The sequence below is a fragment of the Eurosta solidaginis genome, chromosome 4, assembly GCF_040869045.1.
Source record: "Eurosta solidaginis isolate ZX-2024a chromosome 4, ASM4086904v1, whole genome shotgun sequence".
In the NCBI taxonomy this organism is placed as follows: domain Eukaryota; kingdom Metazoa; phylum Arthropoda; class Insecta; order Diptera; family Tephritidae; genus Eurosta; species Eurosta solidaginis.
Genome location: NC_090322.1, coordinates 26,909,818 through 26,929,537, shown reverse-complemented (window position 1 = coordinate 26,929,537; position 19,720 = coordinate 26,909,818). Strand labels below are relative to the sequence as shown.

At 35.7% G+C, this 19,720-nt stretch overlaps 2 protein-coding genes and 2 long non-coding RNA genes across 5 annotated transcripts in view; 2 read left to right on the top strand and 2 right to left on the bottom strand.

The window, feature by feature from the left end:
• Window positions 1–5,024: 5,024 nt before the first annotated feature.
• On the top strand, window positions 5,025–8,609 carry LOC137249436 (V-type proton ATPase subunit D 1). Its single transcript, XM_067780919.1, has 4 exons — window positions 5,025–5,166; window positions 5,291–5,408; window positions 5,553–5,916; window positions 7,782–8,609. The coding sequence occupies exons 1-4, from the start codon at window positions 5,126–5,128 to the stop codon at window positions 7,997–7,999; spliced, it is 741 nt and encodes a 246-aa protein (XP_067637020.1). The 5' UTR covers window positions 5,025–5,125; the 3' UTR covers window positions 8,000–8,609.
• LOC137249439 (uncharacterized) lies at window positions 8,384–9,383 on the bottom strand. The gene is made up of 2 exons (XR_010952384.1): window positions 9,090–9,383; window positions 8,384–9,022 (listed from the first exon to the last, which is right to left on the bottom strand). It is a non-coding gene; the product is annotated as an uncharacterized lncRNA (long non-coding RNA).
• Window positions 9,384–9,503: 120 nt separating this feature from the next.
• Window positions 9,504–11,018, top strand: LOC137247748 (uncharacterized). Of its 2 annotated transcripts, none has more exons than XR_010951887.1 (3): window positions 9,504–9,783; window positions 10,372–10,596; window positions 10,651–11,018. It is a non-coding gene; the product is annotated as an uncharacterized lncRNA (long non-coding RNA). The 2 variants fall into 2 exon arrangements; XR_010951886.1 differs by having other exon boundaries at window positions 10,350–10,596.
• Window positions 11,019–15,662: 4,644 nt separating this feature from the next.
• Window positions 15,663–19,720, bottom strand: part of cyr (cypher) — a 28,548-nt gene continuing 24,490 nt past the window's right edge. The window contains exons 5-6 of the mRNA XM_067780904.1: window positions 18,464–18,710; window positions 15,663–18,393 (exon numbers count right to left, since the gene is read on the bottom strand). Of these exons, the coding sequence (XP_067637005.1) occupies window positions 18,306–18,393; window positions 18,464–18,710 (335 nt within the window). The 3' untranslated portion in view covers window positions 15,663–18,305. The remainder of the gene's footprint in view (window positions 18,394–18,463; window positions 18,711–19,720) is intronic.

Below are 19,720 nucleotides of genomic sequence, written 5' to 3'. Positions count from 1 at the left end.
ACTTACAAAAATGTACTAACTATAAATCTCAATGAAGTGAATGGAATATGATGCTGCAGCTGCGGCCGTGGCATCAGAGCAGAGTAAAGTTGCTTATGATGATAGCTGATAGTTACAGTTGAAGGACATTAAGCTACGCAACACATGGAATGCTTTTGTATTTTGTTTATATGTACCATATGATGATTTTGTATGTATATGTCGCGGTACAAGCCCACTTTTCATAGTGTGTATTTGTTTCTAACATTTAACTGTTGACAACAAAATATAAACAAAAAACAAACGAAAAATACAATATTGCGCACGCATATTTTGTTTACTAAAGTAGTTCAAACATCATGCTGCTCGTCTTTTACACAAACAACGCCATTTTTTTTGTGCCTGTAAATATGCTAAAAGATTTGCTATCAACTCTGCCTTTGATTTCGCTTTCACATGACTTCGTGCGTATGAAAACAACAGAGCAGTTGTTAAGAGCACTTAAATACTATAAACGATTAAGGCATAAATGGTTAACACCAACTATGTAGAATCAAGTCACATACATGCATATACATGTAGATGGATCAACGAATTGCCTTAACATATTTACACTAACCAATTGCCTTGGGTGCCGAAGCTCAAAAGTCAACCGACAGCAGCAAAGAAAGAAACCGACAGCCACACAACTGTTGATTTCCGCTGTCGCTGTTGCTGCTGCTACCGCTTTTTCTGTTGGCGTAGCCATTCTATTTCTCAGGTATACATATGTATATGTGTATGCAGGTATATAATTGTTGTCTCCAAACATTTTCGACTTTGTGCTGATATTTGTTAGCAACATTTGAATTGGTATGCTGCAATTTGTACACTTGTATGTAGGTTTGGATATGAATTTACATACATATGGGTGTATTTACATAATGTATATGCTCAGATCCCGTAGCATACAGAAGAAATTGGGAGGCGTACGTGTCGTATGAGTGACAATTAAATTGTCGCTGAAATTCAAATTTCATCCTTCGATTTAATGAGACAGGTGAATGTGTAGTTTAAAATACTGGGGGTAGTTCTGAAACTTTTGTAGTTGCGTCGATAACTAGTTTTCCCGGATACAAGTTCGCACATATCCGCGCTTTTAATGACGGTTATTTTGTAAAAGTACTAGTTTTTACGGATGATGTATTGCTGCATCCACCCTGCAAAAATCGTTGGATCATGTGGGCCACTTATGTCATACTGTAGTACTCCATGGATTACTCTGATGTAATGCTGAGCTGGAGTATATGGTTCAGACCTAGGACATCGCAATGTTATTTGGATCATATTGTTTGTGGGTTATTTTCGAGCACTCGCTTGGTCCATAGCGAGTACTCCATACATGCATGCATATACAAAGGTACATATGTATGTATTAGGTTTTGACAAATCTTATACGAGGTGGGGCAATTGAGTTCCGGTAATTTGTTTATAAAAGACAAGAAAATAAAGTTTGGGAAATTTTACTATCGACCTTCACAATAGTTTCCCTCTACCTCTACATTACGATTCCAACGTTTCTCCTATGATGGGAAGCACTCTCGGTAGTCCTCCGAAATTAGCCCGTTTAGCACCACGGTTATGGCTTCTTGGACCCCGCCATGATGAGCTCTTTTGGGGTGCGACTCCATCTTGGAGAATAGGAAAAAGTTGCAGGAAGCAATAATAGGACTATAGGGTGGGTAAGACACCATTGATATGCCTTCTTTTTTTGCCAAAAACTCTTACACAACGAACGAGTGGTGGGACGGTGCATTGCCGTGATGAAAGGTCCAGCCATCCTTAGCGAGTTTGGGTCGTTTACGAAAAACACGTGCTCGCTGCCTCTCCAAAACGCCAACATAGAATTTTCCAGTCACTGTCTGTCCAGCAGGAACGTACTCACTATGAATGGTGCCGTGGATATAGAAAAAAAAAAACAATCAACATTGCCTTCAGATGTGACTTTGACATCCCCGCTTTCGTTGGCCGCTCCCCACCTTTTCCGCCCACTGTTAACTTTGTTTACGCATCTCATGATCACCCGCTGTTGAATTTTTGAACGCGTCTCAGGGTCACACTTAAATATTCAAGTCTCATATCAAGTGACTAGGTTTGGGGGTCTTTCGGCAGATTTCACTAAAAATTTAATCCCGACACGTTGCTTGTAATGTACGTCACACAATTTCACTACGCCACTAAAAAGTTACTAAACGTTCTATCTACTTCAACTTGCCAGTTTTTATACCCAGCTGTACTTGTAAAGTAAGTAAGTACTTGTACACCGGGTATTATAACTTTGATTGGATAAAGGTTGGTTGTACAGGTATAAAGGAACCGCGATATAGACTTCCATATATCAAAATCAGCAGTATCGAAAAAAATTTGATTGAGCCATGTCCGTCCGTCCGTCTGTCCGTTAATACGATAACTTACCTGGACCCAGAATAGATTGGTATTGAAAATGAGCGAAAACGGAGATAACCACGCCCACTTTTTATATTATGTATATAGCATTTTGGAAAGCACAAAAAACTGATTATTTAGTAAATAATACACCTAGAATGTTGAAATTTGACGTGTGGACTGATATTGAGACTCTTGATACAAATTTGAAAACAATTTTAAATAGTACGTGGCACCGCCCACTTGTGATAAAATCAATTTTACAAATGTTATTAATCATAAAACAAAAATCGTTAAACCTATCGTAACAAAATTCGGCAGAGTGGTTGCCTTTACTATAAGGAATGCTTTGAAGAAAAATTTACTAAATCGGTTAAGGATCACTCCCACTTTTATATAAAAGATTTTGTAAAAGTGCGTAGATGCAGGTAATAAGCTATTTCTTGTAAAAGTTGGAAAATCTCGTTATTAACGCTTTTTAGTACAGTGGCACTTGTGTGTTTGTGTTTATTGTTCTGTTATATCCTTATTTTAAAATAAACAGTAGGGAAATCCCCATATCTGAAGGAAAACTGCATTATTACCCGCTCAAGGTCATTGGTGTTAGCCTCTGTATCATTTTTGCTTCTTTTAAACGAAAATTAGTTCAGAATAGAACCATATCTATATATATTATTGGGCAGCCTTGTAACGCTATTAAGCACAAAACAAATAACAACAACATTTCAAATTTACAGCTGGGTATGTAAAGTTCGGTTTCACCCGAGCTTAGACTTCCTTAGTTATTAAATTATAACTTAATTCCCGGAGTTTAATTGCCACACCGAGTATGTATGTAATTCCAGATAAAAGCGGACTAAAAATAAATAAATGTAAGGCGCGATAACCTCCGAAGAGATTTTAGGCCGAGCTTCTCTTCCAATTTGCGTCGTGCTCCTTTTTTAATTTTTCCTACAAATTGGCGGGCCGGGAACTACTTGTTTTTTGCCGACTCCAAACGGCATCTGCGACGCCGAGGCGAGATGAGTTTTCACTGAGAAGTTTTCATGGCAGATATACACTGGGAGTGCTTGCCAAACACTGCCGAGGGGCGAGCCCGCTTAGAAAAATTTTCTTCTAATTGAAAAACCTTATTTCTAAAATTTTGATGTTGCTTTTCCCGGACTAATGACTAGTTTTTCATCCCTAACGGTTGGACATCCATTTTGTTAAGTCAGAAAAACTGAAATCGTCATTCGAGTATGTAGCACAATATCGCCCACTTGCCAGCCATGAGGGCGCACTTCTCTGGGATATTGAGTTAATGGGTTTGCTAATCACTGAATGTTCTATATACATATATATGATACAAATAGCATTAAGTAAAACCGTTCTGCCTTTTCGTCGACAGTCAATATTTTATTTGGTTTCGGGATTTGAAAACGCTAGTCCCAGAATCCTGAGAATTTTTTGTGATTATCCAAAGACGGTCGCCTTTGTGTAGTGGTAGCGTGTTTTGCCTGCCACACCGAAAATCCGGTGTTCAAGCCCCGGACAAGCCAACACCGAAAATTTGAATGTGTAAGTTTAGGTCCAACCACATGAAGGTCCTGGGCTTAAGTCCCAAGGAAAGCAACATCGAACAAGTTCTTCCAACTAGAAAAAAAGTTTTTCTAAGCGGGGTTGTTGTTGTTGTTGTTGTTGTAGCGATAAGGTTGCTCCCCGAAGGCTTTGGGGAGTGTTATCGATGTGATGGTCCTTTGCCGGATACAGATCCGGTACGCTCCGGTACCACAGCACCATTAAGGTGCTGGCCCGACCATCTCGGGAACGATTTATGTGGCCACATTAAACCTTCAGGCCATCCCCTCCCTCCCCAACCCCAAGTTCCATAAGGAGCTTAGGGTCGCCAGAGCCTCGTCTGTTAGTGAAACAGGATTCGCCGCGGATAGGTGAGGTTGACAATTGGGTTTGGAGAAGCTATATGTTGCGCTGGCAACCTGCAGGGTTGCGCTACACAGCCCCTTGAATCTGGTATTTTAGTCGCCTCTTACGACAGGCATACCTACCGCGGGTATATTCTGACCCCCCCTAACCCGCTGGGGGTCTAAGCGGGGTCGCTCTCGGCAGTAATTTCACAACACTCTGAGTGTACCGCTGCCAAGAAAATCTTCTCAGCGAAAAGTGCCGTTTAAAGTCAGCATAAAACATGGGACCCACAACCAATTTGGCCAATTTGTAAGAAAAACTTAAAAGAAGCACATTGCAATTGGTAGAGAAGTTCGGCCTAGATCTCTTCGGAAGTTATCACGCTTTGCATTCATTTTCGACTTTTCCGTATTCGCGATCCTGGATCCAAAGCGCGTCGTTTGATACCCCTCTTGATATTTTCGAATGTGTATTAAGAGTGACATGTTTCCGTACAGAATTACCAATTTTTCTAGCCATAAAATTATGTTACTTTAAATAAAAATTTATTTTTATTTTTCGTGATTTTATTTTAAAACTAAAAATGTTAATTTGATTTCACAGCGATTATGAACTCAGTGTCCAGCTCGACAAACTTCACCTCTTGATGGCGCTATGCTCACACTGTCATGCTACCCTGTAGATGGCACTTGCATTTGGGGGTCATATGACATTTGTCAGCTGACCCATCTGATTTGACTTGTTTTGTGCTTCGTATGTGAACTAAATTTTTCAGTGAAATTGTTGTGGAACATTAATTGAGAAAATTAAAAAAATGTCAGGAAAGGAAAGGCTACCGATTTTCCCATCTCGTGGGTTAGTCATCTATTTGTTTCAACCACGACAAATACATTCAAATTGCTATTTAACAAATATCCGCGTGTACCACATTAGGTTGTAATTTGCTAAAACCTTGTTTTCTATAATTTTGCATTTTCAGTGCACAGATGTTGATGAAATCACGTCTTGCTGGAGCACAAAAAGGCCATGGTTTACTTAAGAAGAAGGCAGATGCACTACAAATGCGTTTCCGTATGATTTTGGGTAAAATTATTGAGGTAAGTTGTAGTTGTAAGCATTCAATTACCTGGTGAAAAGGAGCAACTACTTTACGCATGACCATTATGTGATAAGTTGTATGTACTTTGTAAGGCAACGCTGTGATAGTTTAACATTTTTTCAACTTAATTCTCTTTTTACAGACCAAAACTCTTATGGGGGAGATTATGAAGGAAGCCGCATTTTCTCTGGCCGAAGCCAAGTTCACTACAGGCGATTTTAATCAAGTAGTTCTACAGAATGTAACCAAAGCACAGATCAAGATTCGCACAAAGAAAGATAATGTTGCTGGTGTAACGTTACCAGTTTTTGAATCATATCAGGATGGCTCAGATACATACGAATTGGCTGGTTTGGCGCGTGGTGGTCAACAGTTGGCGAAATTGAAGAAAAATTACCAAAGCGCTGTAAAGCTTTTAGTTGAATTGGCATCGTTACAAACTTCATTCGTCACATTGGATGAAGTGATTAAAATCACAAATAGAAGAGTTAACGCCATTGAGCATGGTAAGAAACATATTGAATAATCCTTATACCGAAATTGATTTGACAAATAGCCTACACCTTAGAAAACCAACGGTAGAAACCGAATATCTTTGTTTGTTGTAAAAGCTAAACTCATGTACGCATTGTATTTTCTTGTAGCTCTAAACACCCGCCGAAGAGTAAAGGCGAGTGTTGCGGATATGACCAGTACTTTGCAGGATATGAACTCCGTGAGATCCGGTACTGATACAATGTATTGCAAGCGCCGTCTCTCCTCCTAGCTTCTGGTCTTTTACTCGGTTCTTATGATAGATATGCCTAGTCGAAATATTCTAACCCCCTTTACCACCAGAATGTCGCCGATAGCTGGTTAAAAAACAGCTCTTCATTAAAACGCTCTCTTATAACTCAGTCAAAAATGTCGTACTGTAAAGAATTCCAGCGATTCCGTCAAAACGCCAAACGTTCCATAAGACGTACAAAATATGTCACATTGGAGAATTCTCAATATAATTTATCTTAATACAATATATCTCAGCAATAACTAAAGATGGAGTAGTGAATCGAAATGCATAGTGATTTTAACACAAAGGAAATCCAATTAAGTAACAACCTCAAAAATAGGATTGAAAAATATTCATGTTATCTTTGTATTAATCAATTGCAAAAAGAGAATTCAGGAATGTTTTACACCTCGTTTTCCATTTAAAAAGATATGAACTGCTAAATTCGAATGGGTACAATACCATTTTAAAGCTTTTTACGCAATGTTCGAAGTTGGTTCAAAAATCAACCTTAATAAAAAAAAAAATTTCCAGACGTTACGTGAATACCCCAACAGTTTCTCAAAATCCTTTGTAAAAAACAGGCATGCTTAACGAACGAAACGATATCATTTCGTTACGATAATCAACGTTAATAAACGAAACGAAGTCATTTCGTTTCGTTTATTAACGTTAAGAACGCCAAATTAACGTTAATTTGACGACCTTAACGTTAATAAACGAAACGAAGTGACTTCGTGTCGTTTATTAACGTTGATTATCGTAACGAAATGATATCGTTTCGTTCGTTAAGCATGCCTGGTAAAAAAGCTTTTTATGTTTAAAACAACATACATATATTTCAACATCATTTTCCAATCTCTTTCTTTTCGGCTTCTCCAATTCGAAACATTGTTTTAATTCATGGAGCTACCTTTTTCCTGCTAAACCGACTGCGGTGGTCGATAAATCTTCTTCTATACAGATTTTAAGAGCTTCCCTCGAATACTCCAATACCAATACCAATCTGGTGTTGATTTTTGTAGAGTGGAATTCCATTTGACGGACAAGGATTTAATTTCTCAACTGCTCCTTCCTTGTTTATAAATCTATATCGATATCAATCCTTTTTATAGAATTAAACATACGTCATGTCGTTTTCAAATGAAATATATTCATATAAAGAACTCTAATTATATGCTTAGATCACAAATGTGTAATTTGGACTTATTTGGATGTGATCTTTTTATTTATGAGAAAAAGAAACTCAAAGTTTAATGCTTTATGCGCCAATTTGACGCCTAATTATGTAAATAACAAATCTTCAAAAAAAAAAAAAAATGCAGATACGTCACATTCTTTATAAGGGCGGCAGTATTGTGGAAGGGCGTTTTTGAACCAATTCTTATAGACAGAGTGTTTCTCAAGAATGTTGTAAGTTAAGACGTACTTCAAACAAATTTTTAATTACGCATTAATAAAACTAATTATGGCCACTGTGCCGATTTAAGTCCAATTGCAGAGCTGCAAAATTAACTCGAACTTACCAAGTTCTGCAAGTGAACCTTAAGTTTTAAGAGATTTCTAATTTTTCGATTCTTTCTTTCTAATTCTTTCGTTCAGTCATCATTCCACGCATTGACCGCACGCTGTCCTATATCATCTCCGAATTGGATGAGTTGGAACGTGAGGAATTCTATCGTTTGAAAAAGATTCAAGACAAGAAACGTATTGCGCGTAAAAAGGCTGAAGCAATTCAAGCAGAACTTTTGGAAAAAGGTATCGATTACCGTCAACAAGCTAATATCTTGGATGAAGGCGATGATGATGTACTCTTTTAAGCTATAAAATGCCAAACATACATATGTATGCTATATAACGCTATTACAACAAGCATAAGTCAAAAGCTAAAAACGAGTATCTTAAAAACTGTTACAGTAGTTATATTAAAAATATGTTAACTTCCAAAAAACTTAACGAAATGCAATCGTATCATGTTTGTTATTTTGTTTTTAAAATATGCCAGCAAGCGTTAACTACTATCTTATATTTAGCTCAATTGTATATACATACAAAAATAAATTAAAAGTAACAGATTTCAACAGTATTCATACAAGTTTACGAAGTTTTAAGAAATTCCTTTACCCCACACAAATTTTGTTAGCTATATAAATGTGAAATCATTTTTTATGCGCCCACAAATCAACAGAGAAATACGTATCCAAAATACAAATTTAAAATCCTTTTTCCCTTTATAATTATTTAACTTTTTTGCTTGCTTGTTTATAGCAATACCATTGTACCAAATTTTGTGTTTTATGTAATTTACCTTTTAATTAGATGTGATTCCTTTAATTTCTAAAAATGTGTTAGTTAAAAACAAATAAAGAAAGAACGGCGTTGTTACATTGAACGCAATACAACTAAAAATATATAGTACTAAAAGTTAAAGCGTTTTTTATTTATATAGAGTTACAACTATCTGTAACAATACGCGAACTACCTCGGAAACGCTCCTTATTACCACTGATAATATTTAATAAAGATCATAATGAAATGCTGAACGGTGGTTCATACGGAACCAACCAGGGCATCCCAGTGGACAAATGCTTGATAGAGATTCGTCCCACAGCCAAATGAGGAAACTGCCAATGCACTATGATGAGACCCGGCCACATAAAACTAAGCCATTTGATCCGAAAATGTGAGTTAACGCTTCTAGCAGCAATCTTTTTATAGCGCAACCGATGGAAAATTCCCTGCGCTAGTTTATTGAAACGCCAAGAAAACGGCGCAGGCCACCGACGTAGAATATTATCCGCCTAAACCCAAAATTTTTTAATCTATCTGTGGCTATATTACACCTGCAGGAATAAGCGCACAGAAAAGTTAGAAAGTGTCTATCCAATGCTTGCAAACACACATACATACCATTGTTTACTTATGAAGAAGGGTTGGTCGATGTTAGTTTTCGTAAGAATGTGTGCGTATGTGCACGTGTTATTGTTGCAGAAACATATGATGGCAAAGCGCAGCCACTTGCTAAAATTTATGATCGCCTGGTAATGCAGCCGAAATAAACGAAAACTCTGAACACATTTCGAAGCTGAAGTTCGCTCGACACCTTTAGTGCCTTTGGCGAATTTTTTATCCGCTACCGCCTAGTCGATTATGCGCGCCTGGTAAAAATGCATGCGTATTTTCTTCATTGTGAATGATGACATTGTGATCTCTTCTTATCTGTCAACTGCCTGACAGGCTGTTCAGCGTTTTGACAGGCTGTTCAATATGGCGGCGCCTATCCTCAGCGGGTGATAGAAAGAGATACAGAATGAGACAGCGATAGTCAAATACGAATCAGGTGATCCAATCACTTTGGAATTTTGACAAAATGAAAATTTGTAAAAAACACTGAAAAACGTTTATATTTTATTATCCACGCCATTTTGTACAAAAAAAAGCAATAGAATATATTGCCGCAGTTTTATATTTTTTTGAGTGAAGTGTTTTCATAATTATAAGTGTGTTTTTGTCGTTCTTTTGGCCAGTTCCCTGCCGTGGCCACCAAGTTTTTTTAAAACGGATTCCTGCACGAATATAGTTGACATTTTCTGAATTTTAATGGGTAATAGTCTAGTTGAGGGGTCGACTGCTAATACGCTACCAAAAATATTGAGAGAGGTGTCAAAAGACGCGTATTAATCTCGAGAACAATAATCCGATGGCGGAAAAGAAAAATTTTATCCATGTCCGGAGATATTTGCAGTTGAAGTTGGCGATTTCCATGTGGTTGTTGTTGTGTTAGTACCCCCAAAAAAAATTGTGCATCACCGTGGCGGTAGCCACGGTTACACCACACACCCGGACTTGGCATGGCGTAGCCCAGGGTTATTTTTTATAAGCGCGGCCGAAGGCCGCCAACGTAGAAAGGTGTTCTGCGCAAAAATACTATGGATCCGACCCCCGGTTTCGGAGGTACCCGCGGGTCTTTTTTCGGTTTTTCGTTAATATCTTTTGAACGCGTTAAAATTTTTATTTTCCGCCTTCGGATTATTAATACTGATGTCAAGACGCGTCGTTTGACACCTCTCTCGATGTTTTTTGACGCGTATTAGCAGTCGACCCCTCAACTAGACTATTACCTTTTAATGATGCTAATTTCATTGCACTGGCCTAAAATACTTTTTAAAGGTTTATTTATTCTTTCCGCAAGGATTGTTTACGTTTTCGCTTCACCTTCCTCTACGCCGGCAGCTTGCTTTGGCATATAATTGGACCCAACGAACAGACACAAATTATAGCTGTCTATTATAATGGAATCAATAGCCACGGCTTTATTTATGAAGTTGGAAAGTAACGCATACGAAAATTGCCAGGCGAGAATAGAAAGGCAAATATTGCGAGATTTGTGTAATCCATTTGAGATGAGTGACGAATTGTAAGAAATTGAACTTAAAAGTGGTAAAGTTTAATGACTTATTTTCTTATTTAGGCTCAAAAAAACTTTCGACTTAACAAGGATGCTTTGAAGTATGTGTTAGATACTTTTGCGGAGCAAATACGTCCAAGGACTTCGACATCGACATGTTGTTTTTGACCTGGAAACATAAAAAACAATCATAATCAAGCCTTCTACGTTTCTTAACAAGTTTTACTTACATTTTTGTTAAAATTCTGTTATAAATTAATAAAAAAATAAAAATAAAATATTTTTCCGCCAACTAATTTGCAACTTAGAAAAACGGAACTACGATCGAAATGCAGAATACAAAAAATCGAACGATTCGAAGTTGGATCGAAAGAGATTGGAACACAGAATACCAAAATTGCCAAATCGAAAAAATTCCAATCCAAGTCGAAATGCAGAATAGGGCTGATTAATCTAGGACAATTTAGCCGCTGGGTCATTTGTGTATCGATAAATTCGCATTTTGCCCTGAGGAGTTAACGATAGGGTAACTATATATTGCAAAAACAAAAACTTTACCATTTTCTTTGGTTCAAGAGATATACACAAGGGAACAGTAGTTATCGAAAAAGCGATTAATCTACCTAGCGCCTTAACATTTAGCGATAGAACCTTAAATCAAGTTGTGCCTCAATCTTGCTTGAAATTTGGCTTTGTTCAAGAGGTATACGCAAAAAGTCGTTAGTAGTCAGCACTAATCGATCAACCGATAAATCACTCGTAGAAATTGAACCGTTCGTCATAGAACCTGGACCAAATTGTGGATTAGTCTATAAAAAGGTGGCTATATAATGCAAAAAATAATTTTGAAATTCCCGCTTGGTTCCAGAGACATAGAGCAATTTAGGTGCTTGGCCATTTGTGTTCCGATAAATTCCAATGTTTGCCTTGAAGGGTTAATGATGTACCTTGACGTCAAATTGTGGATTAATCTACAAATAGTTCCCTATATTAGAACAATTTTTTTTTAGAATTGTGCTTGGTTCGGGAGATATACACAATAATCGGTTTAGGGACAACTATTGGCGGCTAAACCGATTATTATATATATCTCTTGAACCAAGCAACATAAAAAAAATATTAATGCGGTATACAACTACCTACCTGTGGATTAAGGCATTATTTGATTCGAGGTTATACCGTTAACGGTTGAGGCGCTACAGGTATTAATCGGTTTTTCGATTATTACTGTCCCTTTGTGTATACCTCTAATGGTGGAATCTTGAATCAAATTATGTCTCAATATACAAGTAATTAGATATACAACACGAAAAAAAGTTTACAAAATCTTGCTTGGTTCAAGAGATATAGGGTGGTTTAGGTGCTGGGTCATTTGTGAACCGATAAATTCGCATTTTGCCCTGAAGGGTTAATGATAGAACTTTATATCCAATTGTGGATTAATCTGCAAGTGACTACCTATATATCGCAGAAACAAAGACTTTACCATTTGCTTTAATGCAAGAGAAGGACAGTAATAATCGAAAAATCGATTAATGCGTGTAGCGCCTCAACCATTAACGATAGAATCTTAAGACAAGTTGTGCCTCAACCTACAGTTAAGTAGCTACAAAATGCAACAAAAAAAGTTTGAAATTTTGCTCGGTTCAAGAGATACATACAAAAAGCCCTAAGTAGTCAGCACTGATAGATCAACCGATAAATCACACGTAGAAGTTAAACCGTTAGTAACAGAACCTTTGATCAAATTGTGGTTTAGTCTATAAAAAGGTGGCTATATAATGCAAAAAAATAATTTCGAAATTATCGATTGGTTTCAGAGATATAGAGCAATTTAGGTGCTGGGTCATTTGTGTAACAATAAATTCCAATGTTGCCCTTGAAGGGTTAATGATGGAACTTGTCATCAAATTGTGGATTAATCTACAAATAGTTACCTATATATGGGAAAAATTTTTGTTTGGGATTTTGCTTTAGTCGCCAATAGTTGTCGCTAAACCGATTATTGTGTATATCTCTTGAAACAAGCAAAGTATCAACATTTTTTTTGTTGCATTATATAGCTGCCCACCTGTAGATTAAGGCAACATTTGATTCAAAGTCCTATCGTTAACGGTTAAGGCGCTGCGTGGATTAGTCGGTTTTTCGACAACTACTGTCCATTTGTGTATATCTCTTGAACCGTTAATGATGGAACCTTGTATCAAATTGTGTTTTAATATACAAGTAGATAAATACCTATATATTGTAAATACAAAAACTTTGTCATTTGGTTCAAGATATATACAAATCGACAGTAGTCATCGATAAACCGATTAACGTACCGAAACGTGGCGCCTTAACCGTTAATTATATGTTGTTACCAACTTGTAGTTTAATCTACTATTTGATTGAAAGTTAGTTCATTAAACCTTCAGCTTTTGTACATTGTGAGAAAATGTCGCTTCAAAGCCAACAACATAAATTTCTTTACACTCTTTTACTAATTTCTGCGTATAAATTACTTAAAATTTAGTTTTTTTTTTGTATTTTTTTTTGTTTTTGTATTTCGTTGTAAGTAAACTACATATAAAAATATCGTTCACCTCTTTTACTAATTTCTGCGTATAAATTACTTAAAATTTAGTTTTTTTTTTGTATTTCGTTGTAAGTAAACTACATATAAAAATATTGTTTTGTTTAACATAATATTGTAGTTCCAAATTTAAGGCCAACACCACTAAAAAGCATTAAATTACACATAGAAACTCTTTTGGAATTTTTGTGCTAGAAAATTAGATTTGCAATATTTTTAAATTATAAAAATTAGTTTGAATTACTTCATAATCGCTTTATAAGGAACTTGCATTATTTTTGTATGTAAAGAATTCTTTAAAAAAATTTAAAAAGAAACGCTACAGTTAAAATTTTTAACAATCACACTCAAAAAAAATTTAGTGCAGTGTTAACATTTTTCGGGGTAATATCAAAACTAATTTTGCTGCACTTTCAAATTTAGCACCAAATTAGAGTAATGAGGAAAAGTGTGGTGTAATTGTACTTTGTTACACTTTTCGGTGTGATATAAAAACAAATTTTGGAGTTAACGCTGTTGTTCGTTGTATAACGTAATGGCAAATGTGAACAGCAAGCTGCAATTTAAATTCTATTTTTAGCTTAGTTCTTTAAGCACTTCTTGGGGATGAAATTTACGCTATTCTGGTTTTTATATACAACACAACAAAGTGTGGTTTTACAGCAACATTTTTTTTCGTGTGTAACTTTTAAATATCTTATTCATCTTTTTTTAATATAAGTGTAACATTCAAATACAAATATCTATTATTCAACTTTTTTTGTTTTAAAGAACTGTTAAACAAAATATGCTTACATTTACGTAAATATTTTTGTTTAATCTTAAACTTATATAGCTATAGAGAAAGAAATGTCAAAAAAACATTTTGCACGCGCAAAAATACACAATTTTTGAAAATATTTTCGAAATTCTTTCTCATTATTATTATAGTGAAAGTTTTTCTAAAAGTTTACTTAGTATCATACTATCAAACTAAGGTATATTAAAACTAATTTTTTCACATGTGCCATATGTATAAGATGCTAACCTAATAAAAACGCACGCATGTCATTTTCTGTCAACAATGTCTCATGTACATACAACTTGTTTGAGAGCAACCGAAATTGAATTTGCTGCGTGAAAACCTAACTCCCCGATTTCCAATTTTTTTACTGCGTGACATTTCAGTTTGACGTTTGCACACATGCTTTACATTGTCGCAACGCATGTTTATTTCGGTTAGGGCAAAAAATGCCGGTTGTTTGCGTGCGCTAAAAAAACGCAGTGGGGTTTTATTAGGTTGGCATGTAAGTACGTATACATTTTTAAAACGTTTTGTTTAAATTAGTGCATATACAAATTATTTTTAATTGAATGATAGCTGTGTTTTTTATTACGTGCATATACATCTGCACTTAAACTTTTCATGGACTGTTAAGTGCACAATTTTATCCAGACTTACATATAAAGTGTATAGGTGTTTTTAAATTAGTACTGCCAAGTTTCATGTTATAGATTTAAGCGACTTTTTTAATCTGTTTCACCATCGTTAATTAGAAAATGAAATATCAACAGTGGAAATGTAAGTATTTATGTGTAAATATTATAAACAAATTTTAAATAATGCATATTTACTTAATTTTTGCGGATAAGAATCAAGAAAAGGTTGGACGAGGGAGGAGACGCTACTTTAACGGCAATGCTACAGTGCCGTGCAGCCAAATGTTTTATTGGGCAATGCGCAATTGTCGATGAGCTTTTTTTAGTAGCAAATGTAGATGTATATAAGTGTAATAAAAAAACACTGCTGCTATTCGCTTATTTATAAGTATATAGATAAAATTTTCCTTTTAATGACATTTTTAGTAATTGAAATAAATACTGTTAAATTTAAATTTTTCTATTAATAAAAACACAAAAGGTTTATAAAGCTTTTTTAAAATTACTTTTCCTGAAAAATTTTCAATTATAAAAGCTTTATAAACCTATTTTTATTTTTTTATGAACGCCTACGAGCCATGTTCAAAATAATCTAGTTTAAGAGCGGTAGAAAGAAATAAATAATTCCATACAAAAACAGACGCTGGAAAAAAAATTCGTTTCTAGTGTATCAAGAAAACTCATACACTTTCTGCTACCTTTTTCTACAGTTTTTTTAGCAATCATGCACAGACGAGCACTGGTTTCGTCAAAAAATATATGTACGTTAGACTGGGTCGAAAAAAAAGTTGCTAATGTCCGCCCCTAAATTTAAAGATTATGTTGAGAGGGTTTCGGAAAATTTTTTTTATCCTTCGAAATACAGCCGAAAAGGGTTTTTCGTTGTAACTTGGTTATATGACGTCCGATTTTTAAACTTGATATGTCATTAATTTGGTCTTGAGAAACTTCACATTTCCGTTTAATGTCCTTTTAAGCTATGAAGTCGTTTTCACATGATTAGGTCAGCTAACAACATTTTACCCCCCCCCCCCCCCCCCCCCCCCCCTAATGTATACTTTTTTCCTTACCAAACGAAAGTACTTAAAAATTCAAGAAAATGTTGCTTTGAAACCATATTACTAAAATAATAAACAAAGAAGTTATAGCACCTTCAATATTTATTTCAACAGTTATTTTACCTGATTCTTATTATACTTAGACCTGAAACTCATGATATTTTTGGAGGAAAAGTTGCAGGATTTGCATTGAAAAGTTAATAAAGATATGCCAAATATCATGAATAGGGGAAGTCGAAGTAAATAAGTGAGTCCCTGTTGTTTCGTATTTATAATAATAACACTATGCGACAAAATCAACTTTTTTTCTGGGTATTGGACAAAACCACTTTTTCGTAGAGATTGAGGCTTAAGTAAACAAAGTACTATCTCCGTTTTTCGAACTTAATAGATATTGGATTTCGAAGTTCGAAATTCTACATTTCAAAATTTTATTTTATTTTTTTGTTAACACGTTCAGCAAATTGAAAAAGTAAAAATGAGTCTGACTTTTCACCTCGTATAACAGCTGTTATACTAAATTTCTCAAAAAAATAATTCAGCCCTTCAAATAAGGGAAAGGAGCGGACCTCGACCACATTTCTACTTTTTCAATTTGCTGAACGCGTTAACAAAAAAAATTTTAAATGTAGAGTTTCGAGCTTCGAAAGCCTATTTTTTTATTTTTGGAGGCTAAGTTCCAAAAACGGAGATAGTACTTTGTTTACTTAAGCCTCAATCTCTACGAAAAAGTGGGTTTTGTCCAATACCCAGAAAAAAGTTGATTTTGTCGCATAGTGTTATTATTATAAATACGAAACAACAGGTTTGACTCACTTATTTACTTCGACTTCCCCTATTCATGATATTTGGCATATCTTTATTAACTTTTCAATGCAAATCCTGCAACTTTTTAAAAAAATAAAATTTTCTTGGCTGACCTAATCATGTGAAAACGACTTCATAGCTTAAAAGGGCATTAAACGGAAATGTGAAGCTTCTCAAGGCCAAAATAATGACATATCAATTTTAAAAATCGGACGTCAAATAACCAAGTTACAACGAAAAAACCTTTTCGGCTGTATTTCGAAGGATCAAAAAAAATAAAAAAAATAATATTTCCGAAACCCTCTCAACATAATCTTTAAATTTAAGGGCGGACATTAGCTACTTTTTTTTTTGTATGGGGACCAACCCAGTCTAATGTACGTCTCATTATTTCTTATGCAACGACCCTGTAAGAACAGATTCGGTTAAATACCGCGAACAACAGTGACTGTATTAGGTTTTTTAATGGAACTTGAAATTTCTTTAACTTAAGAGCATTTCGAATATGGTAATTTTAACACAGTTTCTTCTTATGCATTACTGAATTTTGACTTTTGTGTCTTGCAGGGACGTGACGTCGGTTTATAGAGCACAGAGAGATAAAGATAATGTCAGATAACTTGGCTACTACTATTTTTCACACAAGAAATAAATACGAAATTTTTCTTTAATGGGACTCTGGCAATCTCATGTAACTTCAATATTATACACCATTTTTATATATAGGGCAGATAAATTTTTATGTTCAACATAACAAAACCGCCCTGTATTATTTTGACTTATTAAAGTAATTTTTTTGTGAAATTTTGCAGAAAAATCAGTCTTAAGATAACGGTGAAAGTGTAAGTTAACGCTATTTACTAAAAAATGTATAAATATTCAACCTTATTACGATTCTCGATTTCAGTGGCTATCGACCCCACTGTAGAATCAATTCGAATTTTTAGTTTTTACTCGTAGCTGTCAGGTGTCAAAATGATTATTGTAATAGATTAGACGCGCAGCTGATAGTCAACCAAATTAAATTTTTAAGGAGAGGTCGATCGCTACTTTTCTGCAGAAAATGGAATTAGTTCGAAACTAACGCCATTGTGGATAAAATAAGTGTAATATGATGTATATTGGAACGATTTTCCGTCATCCCTTGTCAAATTTGGTTTTGAGACAAACCGGTTTCGGCGTTGTGCTATCGTCAGTGTCGATTTTCGTTCGGCTATATTCAGCGAGTGATAGAAAGAGATACAGAATAAGCCACGATAGTCAATCAAAAATCAGGTGATCGGTTCTATTTATAATTTTGACGTCTATGCAGAAGTTGTAACACTTGTCTTATCCACAATGACTAACGCAGCACTTTCGCATAGGATACTGTACTATGTAGTTCTAAATATGTCCGCATGCAGTGTTTTCAACTAAAATATTTAACATTGTGATGTGCCACGAAGTTGCAATTACTCCTCATAGCAGAACTTTAGAACGCGTTCTCCACTGTCTCAGTCGTAGGTGGTTCTTAAAATATCTTGGGTCCAACGCCCGGGGAAAAGCAGCATCAAAACCTGTTGAAACAAATACGAATGAACGGATGTCTGCACAAAAACTTCTTAGCAAAAATCCATCTGCTCGCAGATCCTGTACGGTGTTGGTATAAAACATGGAAGAGAAGATCGGCCTACATGTCCTCGGGATATATAGCGCCTTGTATTTGTTTACTTCTTGTTAGTTCGGAGGTAGAACGATCAATGTGAGCGACTATCTCCCATTTTTTCTGCAGTGCTATTATGTAGCAATCGTCGTATTTGATGTTGTATTTAGTTTGATGCAATTATTCTTGAGTAACTATTTCTCTTATTGATTAATAATTAATATACCCTTCCATAGGGCAACGTATTCGGATAATAGGGCATTAACAATTTACTACCGAAGCGTGCTGATTGCGCCGATTCGCTGCTGCAAAGAGCAAAAAAAAACAAAAACAAAGCATTGAAGAAAAATAAAAAAAAGTTATTAAATATGTTACCTTGAAGAAAACATCGATGTACAGAGTTCAGCACGTTGCACATGACCCGAGCCACTGCTGGGTGGCGTCAGTCTACACGTGCTACTTGTGCAGCGACGACGGACTCGAATGAGCGAATAAATCGCTACAATTACGGCAACCAAAAAGATTAGACCCAACACGCAGAATGAGATGGCCAACTTAGAGACGGAGAGGCAGAGAGTGCCGTCGCTGTGTATGTCGCGAACATGAGGTGGATATTCTTCGGCTAAAATGAAAAAAAATTTAATTTGTTAAAAAATGTATGGTTAACATGCTAAAAACATTATTGCCATTGATCAACCCATATACCGCAAAAACTAAAGACTAGGTAACCGTTTAAGAAAATCATCCTTATTTTATATAATAGAAACTTAAAATTTAAAAAGAAGAACCCACATCTAAAGAGACCTTTTTTAAGTGGAATCTTCAGGAAATTTTTACCAGGGGCCGTCCTTGACAGCGTATGAATCACGGCCCACCCATATTGAATCACGTATCCCCTTCTTACTATCTATTTACTGCCAGTTCCACCTTTATTTCTATTTATTCGATATCCACGGCAGACGGTTTCACGTATCGGAATAACTCGGTGTTTTACTCGACTAAGGGCAGGAAATTTAGTGTAACGCCATTTAATCTGGATTCTCCCTTCCTAGTCGTGCCGACTATGCAATGCGAAGTACTGTAACAACAACTCTGCTTCATATTCGACAATGGACTGGTATACATATTAACCTGGGTCGATTTGTATGGACGAAAGTTAACCGACTGTTGTAAAAACATCGGCGATAACAGTTTTTTGAAAAAAAAAAATATTTTTTGGGTTTTGGGGAGTGTTTTGGTCGAAAAATTTACCCTTTCGCCATTTTTTTTCGCAGGCTCGAAAATTATTTGTTTGGGTATGCGTAGTGGAACTTTTTTTCCTGAGCAATCGTCCGTTTCCTGAAAAATCGATGGCGCGATATCGGTTAATAAATCGACCCAGTCTATTACATATAGCTTATGGAACATTTCTGGAAAAGTAACTCCAGTTTCTATCACTGTCTTTTGTCAGAGAGTGTTGCTTATTATTCTGGCCAGCATATCAAAGAAAACGTGGCCGGAGTGGATCAGGCACTCAGATATATTTTAACTGATGTTAGATAAAATCTGCATGGGTTTCATAGCTCATATGGAATTATCCTCTTGGAAAAACGCTGGGCTGACCCAAAAAGTACAAATAGGCAAATGGATGTT